The 13,817-nt window shown below is 30.4% G+C and overlaps 1 protein-coding gene and 1 long non-coding RNA gene across 3 annotated transcripts in view; both read right to left on the reverse strand.

Moving 5' to 3' along the window:
- On the reverse strand, positions 1-3,604 carry LOC139497971 (uncharacterized). The gene is made up of 2 exons (XR_011657776.1): positions 1,163-3,604; positions 1-876 (listed from the first exon to the last, which is right to left on the reverse strand). It is a non-coding gene; the product is annotated as an uncharacterized lncRNA (long non-coding RNA).
- Positions 3,605-8,317: 4,713 nt separating this feature from the next.
- The window catches only part of LOC139498018 (proton-coupled zinc antiporter SLC30A2-like), a 38,429-nt gene continuing 32,929 nt past the window's right edge, over positions 8,318-13,817 (reverse strand). For both annotated transcript variants that reach the window (XM_071286309.1, XM_071286310.1), the window contains 3 exons: positions 11,154-11,259; positions 9,571-9,705; positions 8,318-8,677 (listed from right to left, as the gene is read on the reverse strand). In XM_071286309.1, the coding sequence (XP_071142410.1) occupies positions 8,532-8,677; positions 9,571-9,705; positions 11,154-11,259 (387 nt within the window). In that variant the 3' untranslated portion in view covers positions 8,318-8,531. The remainder of the gene's footprint in view (positions 8,678-9,570; positions 9,706-11,153; positions 11,260-13,817) is intronic.

The following is a 13,817-nucleotide window of genomic DNA, read 5'->3' on the forward strand; positions in this document are numbered from 1 at the left end:
TTCATTCTGATGAAATTAATTACTAATTTAATGTTATAAGTACAAAATATGCATATACATTTTCATTTAACATTTCAGCACTATTATAGAAAACAAAGCAAGACTAGATACACAAAAAAACTCTTGTTAAATATAAATAAATTTGGTGTATTTACTGTCTTCTGATTGGCTAAAAGAATTGGCTTTATTTTCAATGTTATCAATTTTTATGGAGACATGCCCACTCTAACGTTGTGTATTCATACGCAAACATCTGTGTACATTGTTATTGGTATTAATATATATCTTTGAGCATTATTTTTGATAGAAATTTATTTATAATGAATGGCAATAATTTATTTTGAATTTATTGAACCATAAAATTAATTTTTGACTGTTCACATTTAACATAATCCGCTTCGTGGATTATTCAATGTGAAGAGTCAAAAATTAATTTTATGGTTCAATAAATTCAAAATAAATAAAAGCCATTCATTAAATAACATCATAATGAGCAATTAATTAACAGGCAATTATATGTGATTATCATTTCTACCCTTTGCCCATGTTTTGTCAATGACAATTTATTTATTACATATTTGAAGAATAATTAATTATCTTTTAATCTTTCTTCAAAATACATAAAATCTTTTAATCTAAATAAATAAATAATAAAAATAAAAATCAATTAGTGGCCTCTTGACTAATTTGTTTCTCATATTTGAAGAAAAATTAACATACCTAAGTGAGGCATTGTAAAATAAATAATTGGCCTCTAGACCAGCTAACAGCTACTGTGAAACATTTGTATAATATAACTGTTGTTTGAGGACAAAATTTCACAAGATCATAAATGATAAAATTTCAGACTGGCTCAAATTTTTTGTAACCTCTTTCCTTAAGGTGGTACCCAACACTTTCACTAAAATTAATTTGGCTCGTTTAATTTTCATAAAATTTTGACAAAGTATTTACTTTGACGGGTTTGACTCTTTAACAAAAATATAAAAAATTCAAAAAAATTGAACCAAGCGTTTAATCAGAAAAATTACACTGGTTATATAGCAGTTTGACAAACACTAATTTTGATCATTGAGAAGCTTTATATTGCCTTCACAACACAACGTAATTAAAACGTTTAGCTGATATTTTAGAGTTATCTCCCTGTAGTGTTAGGTACCACCTTAACCATAAAATTTATATGAAGTGATCCTTTACATTTAGAAAATTAATTTAATACCTATCACAAGCGATATGTTTTTGTGCAGTACATTCTAATCCCTTTTGCAACATTACATAGAGAAAATACCTGAGTGACCTTCATAGAGAACAAATCATGATACACCACATTGAAAATCAAAGTGCTTGTTAGTACTGAGCAGTAAAGTTGCATTATTTTTCAGAGGGAACTCAGAGTTAAATATTTCATTGTATTAACCTATGAAAGGCACTTCTGAATATTGGAGTCTATGATTATGGATCATGTATACTTTAAGTGACATCATTGATATATTCAAAATAGCTAGATTCATGTACCATGCATAACTTGTTTAGTTTTCTTAACAAACATGACAATACACATATACATCATTTTGTAACTTAAATATCTGAGTATATTGCATAGAAATATTCCCTTAAATGTACCCAAATAGACATTTTATTCATTTTAACTTCTTTCTAAAAAAACATATTGAAGCAACATATCTTATTGGGTACAAGCTTGGGTTTTATCTAAATATTAATGACTAGATCTCAAAATGAGGCTATATTGACATTTGTTAACTTGCAATACAAAAAGTGTGAATCCTTAAAGAAAATTCTTACAACTCAATTCAAAATATATAATACTTTTCAATCTTCATTTTCAAGGGGCCAAACACGTGGCTTCACCCTAGTCTCCTAATGTATGACATAAATGTAGTATGAACTATTTTAAATTTTCAAAAAATATACAAAATTAATTTAGCTTCTATCTGGTAACTGGCAGCGATTTAAAAAAAACAACTTAAATTTCAACAATAAAGGTTGATAGAAAAAGGCTACACCTGAGAACACAACTACTTAGCACATACCTACTAACTGACTTTTAATCCCTATTTTGTAAGAAAACTGTAAAAGCTATATAAACAGATTAGGTTAACAAGATTGACAATAATAGAGTTGGCCCGAGATAATATTACACTGACTCCCCCCCCCCCCTCATTAACATAATTACGAACACGATTTGTTGTTAAACTGTAGTTGTTATTTGTTGCTGTCTTACATGGGGGTCTCATTGGGGGGTTCTCATCCCGTATCCCACTTACTGTTTTGACAGATTCCCGTATCCCGCTTACACTATGTACTTAAGCAATTCTCATTTTTTTGTAATTTCCCGGGTCCCACTAGACTCCATTTTCCGTTTTCACGGCACAATAATTCGACTTTCATGTGTCACGCTTACAAAAAATCGGCAATCCCGCTTCACGCTAAGACCCCAATGAGACCCACTTACATACTCATTCTTGGTTTATTGTTTTGTATATAAATCAGGCTATCAGTTTTCTCTGTGAATTGTTTTACATATGGTATTTCAAGACTTTATGCAGTATTGAAATGATCACTGTTGGTCTATTTATTTCTATGGTTCAAATATTCTTTGTTGTTGTGAAGAAAAGGATCATATAGTTTAGAACGCTCACAAGCCAGGTGGGTTAATTAGAACATTTAACAAATATAAAATAAAACAACCCAACTGAGAGATGATTTTGAAAAGGTTTGGTCTTACCTTAATTACTCTTTGTTTAAAGAATATAAAGGTACATGTAGTATAAAATTGGGGAATTTCATTGGATGGTATTTTTCTTTATGATACCGGGTACACTTGTTGTAAATTTGATCAAGGAATATTATAACCTCATCAAAAAGTTTGGTCCTAAAAATTGAGAAATTTAAACATGGTGAAAAAAACCAACTTAAAATAGATTTTTAAAATAATGAAAAAACATGAATATTAATAGTACATGTATACACAATGGCAGTTTACCCTAAAAATGAAATGACTGTTTATGAAGTAATAAATGATCGTATTAAAATAAACAAGTCATTATAAATATACAGTTAAAAAAAATTATATCTAACAAATAGGTAATCACAAGGCCATACAATGGTCAAATAAAATTAGGTTCTGTCTGTTTATCTGTATATATTTTACTTGTGATATCTGATAACAATATATAATCAGCTACATATGATTTGGTTCAGTTGATGACCTTATGACCTTTGAACTTCAGAAACATTCTTTATACAAGAAATCTCTGATATTAAATTATTCTATAATAATTATTATAATCTGATTTCATATTCTCTTTTGAATATTTGGAATAGCACTGCATAATTCAAAAACTTAACAATGGCAGGTAAATAGTAGATAAATAATAATAAAAAAAAATCACAACTTATTTTTGAAGAGAAAGTCTTCAATAATGCAAATCAATAGAGAATAGTTAATTCAGAAATTATTGCAAGGTTTTGAATGACTGAGTATTACTTTAATTAGAATAGACATTTAGTTATAACAGTATACATGTATCATTATGCAGATTTTCCAGAAATCGCAAAAACTCATCTTGCATTTTTGTCCATACTTAAAGGGAAACTTCGCAAAAAAATCAAAAATTGATATTATGTTCATTCTGTATAAAAAAGTTCAAATTCATAGATATTAAAGTTTTATTCCGCTAGATAAGCGATCACCATCGATTTTAAATTTAGAGTATCAATTCTCCGAGATCCGTCATCTTGTCTTCTTTCCCGATGAATAAAAACGATATGTCTATAAACCACAAAGAAACAAAACTACAGTAACCGATGTAGTCGTAATTGCGTGTCGATATCTTGTCAATCGTACGGTTGTTTAATACAACTAACTAACTTGATACGGAAAATATTCTTACTTTTTTTAAATGACCATGGTCTGTTGTTTTTAAACTGTTGATATTGGAATTAGGTGAAAAGTCAAAGTTGAAATCATAAATAAGTGTTCCGTGAAAATTGTTTTCGAAAATCTAATTTGTTCATAATTCTTTAAAGTAATAAACTTTTTTCAAATATATTTTGATCTTCCCTTATCTGATCACCAGCATGGCTAAAGGTATTACTTCCAAAGGTATTGTGAGGGGTGTGAGGTGACACGTCCAGGTATTCAAGCGATTTCCTGTCGGGCTTGCAAGTTCATGCATCGTTTCACTTCTGCAGGTATTGATCAGTGTACACGGCTGATAACTTATAACTTATAACTTTCCATTTTGAACTATCAGATGTATAATATACAACTCTGTCTTACTTGTCATTACTAAACTCATACGCTTGTTTATAAATAACATTTCTGGTGTAAAGAATATAATTCATAATATATAAATAATACCCAAAAAATAAGATTTGATGAAATTAAAATCTATTTAAATATTTTTTCCAAGGGTGAATTTGGGAAAATGTAATATATAGTCATTGTCAATAGTGAAGGACAGATTGGAACAGACCAGAAATATTGATTTAAAAAAATGTACGCACTTGCCGACGATTCGTTTATACGACTGGATATAAAGTTACGGAACTATAGCGCAATTTACAATATATACGTGTATACATTGAACATAAGAAAAAAACATATATTTTGAATAAATATGGGTAAAAGTGTTGTAAATAGACTAGCCAACGTATGCCAACAGTATGTAATCATCGAATGTCGATAGACTACAGTTGTATACCAAAAGAAGAAGAGAACCAATTTGATTTAAATACAGGTCGATGTATAACTTTTGCTTTGGTTCATTGAAGCTGTGGACCTAGGAAAATCACAGATTTATATTTCAATAAGATTGTTCTCAAACAAAGGAAGGAATTCGTCATCACAATTGTTATATATGCCACTGGACGAACACTAATTATCCCCAGGGGATGTGAATATTTTGCTGGGAAACTTTTGAGTATCAAAGTTTCAAATTAATTTCGGGATTTATTTTCTTTCTTGGTATTCAATAACCGAAAAAAGAATAAATTACTTGTTCGCTAAATAGGGATATTCTTGTCAGATAAAAGAATTTTAGTTATATTTAAAAAATAGGGAAATATGACATTAAATTGGTTCTGTCTTTTTAAACATCGTTAAAACGATGTGTGTCTAAGGTGAACGCCACAAGAACCCTGTAATACTAGTACGAGAGTATAGCATGTAAACATTCCTTCTCAATAATATGGTTGTATTGGAAAACTTTTCATACAGATTGACAACTCATTGTCCGATATGCATGTAATATTTGCCACATGACGACAATAGTTCTTTCTACCATCATCACCTTATTCCTTGATATTGCTGTAAACATCGATGGTTCACACCCAAACAAAATGGGAGTAATGAACCTTCAGAGCTTCTCCGTGTTATACACTTGTGAAATATTTAGACGAAATTTCTGTATTGAAATGAATCTACATCTCACAAACAGGATTTTCAAATAACGATTTTGAGTAATCACCTTACAAACCAATATAAACGTATGGCAAGATATAAGGGAGCTACCATTTGATTTTTATGGGGGGGGCTAGGATGAAAAATTTTGTCCTGCATTTTTTTTTAGCTGTAATCTCTGTCCTGCTTTTTTATTTTTCACTCTGTTCGGTCCTGCTTTTTTTTTTTTAGTTTATCCTGACTTTTTTTACCTAAATTGTCGTCCTGACTTTTTTTTTTTTGCAAGTGTCTCATCCTGCCTTTTTTTTTACTCAAAACTCTTGTCCTGCCTATTTTTTTCAAATTTCATCCTAGCCCCCCCATAAAAATCAAATGGTAGCTCCCTAACCATGAAGGAATTTAGTTTTTGTCAGAACTCATCACTATATCATAAACGTATACGTATATATATGCATACAGTTTCAAATATCAAGAACAAGCGTTCGATGTCGATAGTCTGTTCTCTAACTGTTCAGAGTTAGACATGTCACTTGTTCATTCTTGGAAGCCTTCATATTCCCCGTCTCACGATGGGAACTCTTTCTGATTGTGTTGACTATAAATGCTTGTATGGTAATTCTGTCGTTTATCTGTACAAGCGGTTGCATTTCCTCTCCTTTCCCAACAAACAAACGAACGAAACGCAACTAGTCTGATTTCTCTGGAGCTCATGATTGTTTCATGAACAACGATGTATGAACGAACTATTATAAATTCGTCAATATCTGTAATGCATGACTAAAGTATAACTTTTATTACAACTACTGTATTACTTATTTGGATTAATGACGGCTATCATGTTCAACATTGCACAACTATTATCATAGAATTTTAAAAAAAATCCTCAAAAATCCTCAAAAGATATAATGCCTTAGCTTAGATAATTAGTATTCTTTTCACAAAAAGTTCGTGTAAATGATTGTCAAATGAATTTAATTATGTAAGAATAAAATGTTAAAAAGAAACTAAAAAAAAATTATGCATGTTGTATGTTGTATTTTTTTGTCAATTAAAAACTTTAAAATTGCAATAGTTTTATTAGCATTTAAACACAGCCAGATTTGAATACAAGCTAAGAAATTCCGGTAAAGTCAATGATATCAAACAGATGTACAATGGTATATCAAATTGGGTAATATTGCATTTAGTTTTTATTAAAGATTAAAACTACTATTTTTTGCTTCATATTTGAATCTTTACGCCAATTGCCGCTAAGAAAGTAATCAAAAATTGTTTCCTTTTATTTTTATACACTTTCGGAATTACGAATCTGAATTTTATTTTCAATTAATTTACACAATTTAATTATTGTATCTTTATTCTCATCCTGTACTAGTATTTAATCTTAGTGTATTAACATCATGACAGCATATACTCTAATCCTTTCTATTTATCCTTTCCAAATAACAACATTTATACCTGTGTACGCTTGAACTCACACCTGCGGCTAAATAGCTACAAGGTAAACGAGTTGACCTCAAGCCGAGAAATATACAGTGACCTTTACAAAATAATATACACACTCTGCTCACACATTAGTTGCATTGAAATGATTATCAAAACAATAACGGTAAATAGAACTGAAATATTTTCAGTTCAATATCAGTAAAAATGTTCAATAAATATTTTATGAAAAAAATCTCAACAATAATTAATTAAATTTATTCAAAAACATTTACTAGAGATAATTTTATAGGAGTTTAATTCAATCAATACAAAACGGTATATATATGCATATTCACTTTCGTTCATTCTTATATTGTGGTTTATAACTTCGACCATTCGTCAGCTGTGCGCTTTTAATTACGTATATTGTCGATAAGCTATAAGAGTTAAACAGATTTTATTTTTTCCCAGAATTCAATAAATCGGGCTAATACGTCACGACCCACTCGAGAATTCAACCAAAAAAGTTACAAATACTTGATTTTCTCCGTTATTAGAAGGAATATAAATTTAAAACTTTGCAAATGTGTTTTTTATGTTAAGATGAACATAATTAGATGATAAGTAAAAAATCGCGGAATTTCCCTTTAAATAAAAATTGCAATAATAAATGCACTCAATAATTTATGAAATAACAGTATAAATAGAGTATCATAATAATTGATATATTTTAGCACCGTAACATACAGTGTATTTCTCATGTCATCTAACATGGGCTAATGTCTAATTCAAATCTTTGGCTACAATTCTATCTCTGAATGTAAATATATGTAAATAGTTCTTACATGATTTGCATAATTAGGAATCCTTTAATATGATTGGTTACATACACTTCTGATTGTGGCAGTATTATCTTTTCAATAGACTGTGTTCATTGGGTTACCGTTGTTACAATTATAAACAACATGGATGCTTGAATTGAGGTTACACATATAAGACATGTTTAATAAACATTATTTCCATCTAATCATTGATAAAAATAATACAAAGTTTAAGAATTACAGGAGTGAAGCAATTTTTTCCAGGGTTTAGTCATGACTAAATTTGACCTTCATTTTAATAAAAAAAAACAACAACAGATATAAGATTTGAAAAATTGGTACAAACTGTCTCAAGTTATTTTCTTAACAAGAATGTGTCCATAGTACACGGATGCCCCACTCGCACTATCATTTTACACTATCTTTTTCTTTGCTCAGTGGACCATGGAATTGGGGTCAATACTTTAATTTGACATTAAAATTAGAAAGATCATATCATAGGGAACATGTGTACTAAGTTTCAAATTGATTGGACTTCAACTTCATCAAATTCTACCTCGACCAAAAACTTTAACCTGAAGCGGGACGAACGAACGGAGGCACAGACCAGAAAACATAATGCCCCTCTACTATCGTAGGTGGGGCATAAAAATAAGAAATTACTATTTCACAACTAAGAATAATGGGAGACAATTAATTTTACAATTGCACAGGGAGATAACCCATTTCACAACTCTTGAAAATGGGAGACAACCCATATTCATTTGTAAGAACTTTTGAAAATGGGAGATAACCCATGTTAAATGACATGCCAGAATCTCTCAGAAGAACATTATATATCACTGTATACAAAATGTATCTTAATCTGGCAAGTCTTTACAATGTGTACAGTTTTCCATCTCATTAATGTATTCTTCTACTTGAATTGTTGTCTCTGATATACCATACTTTTTTTGTACCATGGCTGATGCTAATTTTAATACTTTTAATGGGTCAGCATCTGGATCTACAAAATACAATTGTTCTTAGAATATAACTCACAATAAATTCTCCTTTAATTCTGATTGCCTATATAAGGTTGGCTCACAATTTCTAAACAAAAACAACTAATTTTTATTATTTAGAATATGTATCATACATATGAAAATGAGTAGGTTCTGAATGGGTTAACTCTTTTCAGATCAAGCCAAAATAATACAAATTTAGCATAGAAAAATACTTCAAAACAATACATATTATAAATTATAAAGTTATGACCCCTTAATGCTGAATAATGTAATATTTGTGTTGAAAAGTCAGTTTTGGTGCATTTTCCCCCATAACTTTAAAATTTTTAGCATAATGTGATACAGAAAATGTGTGTGTCTATGGATTGAATATTAATCTTAACATCTTTTGTTATGAATATTATGGATTGTAGGTTGGGGCTATGGTTGTTCTAAAAAAAAAAACATACATTCTCACAGCTGCATATAAAGTTTATGATGTCCATTTTAACTGAACAAATATATATTCTTATTTTAAGGGCCAGCTGTAGCCCACCTCTGGATGTAGGATTTTACTGCTGTTGGTGTCCTTTTGCTGTTATCTGCTCTTTGGTCAGATTGTTGTCTCTTTGACATATTCCCTATTTCCATTCTAATTTTTATTTTACCATATTTTATACAGTGATAGGGTCCACATAAACAAATTATGTAGATCCATAAAGTGAACATACATACCAACAGCTATATGAACCGATAATGCTATTTTATTGAGTGATACAGACCACATCCTTAAATTATGTCATCCACAAAATGAATATACATATCAACAGCTATATGAACCGATAATGCTATTTTATTGAGTGATACGGACCACATCCTTAAATTATGTCATCCACAAAATGAATATACATACCAACAGCTATATGAACAGATAATGCTATTTTATTGAGTGATAGGGACCACATCCTTAAATCGTGTAGATCCTTTACACCAGGTATACTATAAAAACTTCCCTGAACTTCAACAAAATTTAAACTTCTGGGTGTACCTAAAACAAAAATTTATACTACATATTTAGTCAAATATAAATTATGTGACAGTGTGATTGACATATCTATTTCTGTTTTCTTTGATACATATGACGGGGCTTTGTATTTAAACATCCTGCCTTTGTGTTTTTGTTCTATTATAATTTTTGTATTCCTGTTTATTATAATTGCAAATGCTTTGTTTACATGCCCTTTTGTCTTTCTTTGATACATAATGACATGGTTCCCTTGTTTTTATAGAAGAAATACACAACAAGTGAAACTGCAAGCTACTGCTCACTGATGATACCCCCGCCGCAAGTGGATAATATTAATAGTGTAAAAATATGCAAGTGTTCGGTAAACAGGAAGTTGTCGAGTGATGAATCTGAAAACGCATCACACGGTATGGCTGACATATATAAATGTTGATACCAAATTACAGAAAGGGTGGATGTGTAGTTCCTGCGAAAAATGTGACGAAAGTTTCATGGGAAGGACTGACTGACGGACGGACTGACGGATGGACTGACAGACAGAGGTAAAACAGTATACCCCCCCTTTTTTAAAGCGGGGGTATAATTAGCATATAAAACAATGGCAAAAGGTATAAGGTAAACTTTTAATTTACATTCTGCAGAGGATATGCCTAAAAGAACTATAGACTCTATTCTTTTCATACTTTGAACCACAAAATTATTTTATATCTCTACCTGTGTGACGTTTACATTCTGACGTCAAACGGGTTAAATGTTAAACTATCCTTTCGATCTCAGTACTTAAAATCTTTCAATCTTTATGGGTGGATTTAAAATACATAAATAAAATACAAAAATAAGAAAGCAACGAATGAGGTTGTTAAATTCAATATATATGCCTTTTTGTGCTTCTTTGTTACATATTTGTATGTTTTTATTGTGATTAAGATTATAACATAATGTTGACTGCTGTACCCCTATTTTTTGACATTTTTACCAATTGCGTCACATCGTTTTCAATATTACAAAATTTGATGCAACTGTCATACAAGTGTGAGGTTTAGCTAGCTATAAAACCAGGTTCTATCCACAATTTTCTACATAAAAAATACCTGTACCAAGCCAGAAATATGACAGTTGTTATTAATTCTTTTGATGTGTTTTACTTTTTAATTTTGCCATAAGATTAGGGACTTACCGTTTTGAATTTTCCTTGGAGTTCAGTATTTTAGTGATTTTTCTTTTTTATATTCATCTTCAAAATATTTTTTAAGATGTAATGAATCACTTGATACGTCTTCAGTTGTGTTTGTTATCAGTTTGCTGTCTAAATGATGTATACCTCAAAAACTTCAATTTTACCAAACCACTTGTATTTCCAGTAAATAAAGTTAACCCTCGTCACAGGAGAAAAACGATCTTATCAGAAAAACAAAAAAGAAGATGTGGTATGATTTTGGTCAAAAATTGATGTTCTATAAATAACCTACCTTCCATTAGTACTACTAGAATATCTCTGACAACAGTGATTGTAGTTACCATGACAATTATAGAGAAAAGGAATGTGCATATAGGATCAGCCATCTTCCATTCAGGCTAAAAATAGAAAAATTTGCATTTTTCAAAACAGCAAAAATAAAAAGCAAGGCACATTTCAGAAAAATCAAAAAGAAAGCAGATGTACATGTTAAATTTGTCATCTTCCTTTGAGGAATACTAAATGAAATAAACAGCTGCGCCATGAGCGCATGATACGCCGACGTCTTGTGTGGAAGTTTTATGCAATAATCATAAATAGTTTCTGAGAAAGTTTTAAGCAATAACCATATATTGTTTTTGAGACATGGCGGGACATGTGAAACCCCCAACCCTGTTTTTTTTTTACAAAAAACTAAATATCACTAAAGTAGCAATAAACAGTTAGGAAAAAATACTGAAATTTGCCCTCATGAATTTTACCCTCCCCTTTTCTTTGCTTTCTTGCAGTATCAAGCTTACTGTTTGTGTCAAATATGGGCATGTGTATGTAATCAGAATCTTCCCTAGATTTTACATCCAGTACATAAAATGGTAAAATATAATTTCTTTTTGGTGTATCCATGGCAACAATCTGCATTTATTTGTTATAAAATATTGCAAAAGGGGGGGGGGGGGGGGGGAAGATGTCACATATTTCCCCAAAATTTGGCTAAAAGTAGAATTTCAATCGCTTTAAGTAATACCTTTTCTGAAACTGTGTACATATATCATTCAGTAAATCCAATGAAAATCATATGTCTTTCATCTCATTTTTTTGTAAAATTGTGTCAAAAACTTTGTGTAGAAAAAGAGTGTTTGTAAACAGTACATTAATTTCTGGACCAATGGCCGGTCTAGCTATGAAAATACGGATTGTCAAACAGAAAACAGCCCATAAAACAGGTAAAAAATAGTCTTGATGCACTTATAAACCATCTTTGAAGGCTAAATTAGCACTCATCTGTCTAAAAATGAATTTTATTACACAATAACTTTCCTATTTGAATAATCCACAGGGGCCAAAATGCGAAACTAAACTCCTAACTGTGTATTGCTACCTAATACAAAATTTTGAATCAAAACCAAAAAGTATACAGATCTTTAGATTAATATAACAAAGAAGTGTGTAAAGTTTTAAGCAATAATCATAATTTTTTTTTTGAGATACGGCGTGACATGTAAAAAAAACCTCCCCTGTTTAACAAAATACTCAATAACTCCAAAATAAAGTTTTGAATCATCACCAAAAAGTATACAGATCTTTAGATTAATATAACAAAGAAGTGTGTAAAGTTTTAAACAAAAATCATAAATTGTTTTTGAGATACGGCACAACATGTAAAAAACCCTCCCCCTTTTTTACAAAATACTCAATAACTCAAAAATGAAATTTTGAGTCATCACCAAAAAGTATACAGATCTTCAGATTAATATAACAAAGACATGTGTAAAGTTTTAAGCAATAATCATAAATCGTTTTTGAGATATGGTGCGACATGTAAAAAAACCCTCCCCCTTTTTTACAAAATACTCAATAACTCAAAAATAAAATTTTGAATCATCACCAAAAAGTATACAGATATTAAGATTAATATAACTAAGAAGTGTTTAAAGTTTTAAGCCATAATCAAGAATCGTTTTTGAGATACGGTGCGACATGTGAAAAAAAAACACACCCCTGTATTAGTTACAAAGTGCCGTAACTCAAAAAGTTTTAATCTTATTTTCACCAAAAAGTATACAGATCATTTGACTATCATAAGAAATAACTATGTTAAGTTTCATGAAATTTGGATAAGTCGTTCTCAAGTTACGGTGCGACATGTTTACGCTGGACAGACGGACGGACGGACAGACAGACACCGGACATTTGTATACCATAATACGTCCCGTCAAAATTTTGACGGGCGTATAAAAATAGAAAAAAAGAAATGCCAACTTTCATTTGGGTTCAAATAATGCATATTCTGGAACAACAATTTTAACCTACATCTGAAAAATTAGAAACAGAACATCCATTGGATAATCTGTCTTCCAATAAGCCGAAAATACAAAAAAAAGAATGCACATGCTGGAATATTTTGCCTGCTTTATTGATGATTGATTATGCTAGAATTTTTATTCTAAAGTCTTTAAAAGAACATTTTCATTGCAATACCGTACCACATAAACCAAAAGTAAAGGACTTGTATTTTTTTGCCATTTTTATGCCCCTACAATTTGGCAAAATTAAAAAAAAAAAAAAAAACAGTAAGAGGACACTTAAATTTACTACTTGACTAGACTCAGGTTTTTTTTTTTTAATTTTTACTTGTCAGATTTAAAAGCAACCCCTCCCCCCCCCCCCCCCAACTCACACTTTTCTGTCTATGCCTATGACACTGTTAACTAAATAACAGTATTAATGATCCATGTTCGCCTTATGTCCTCCTTGGGGATGAAGTGGATAATAAGTCAAGTAAGTCAATGATCCCATGTATATTATGTCAATGTCAGATGAACCATACTAGATTAATATGTACATTTTGCAATATTTTCATTTATATATTAAATACAGTTAATCTATTGCTTATAGTATCTGATAAAACTATTTTTGTTTGGTTATGGTATTTAACTGGGAGACTGTTTCCTTATTG

Source organism: Mytilus edulis, chromosome 12, assembly GCF_963676685.1.
Source record: "Mytilus edulis chromosome 12, xbMytEdul2.2, whole genome shotgun sequence".
NCBI lineage: Eukaryota > Metazoa > Mollusca > Bivalvia > Mytilida > Mytilidae > Mytilus > Mytilus edulis.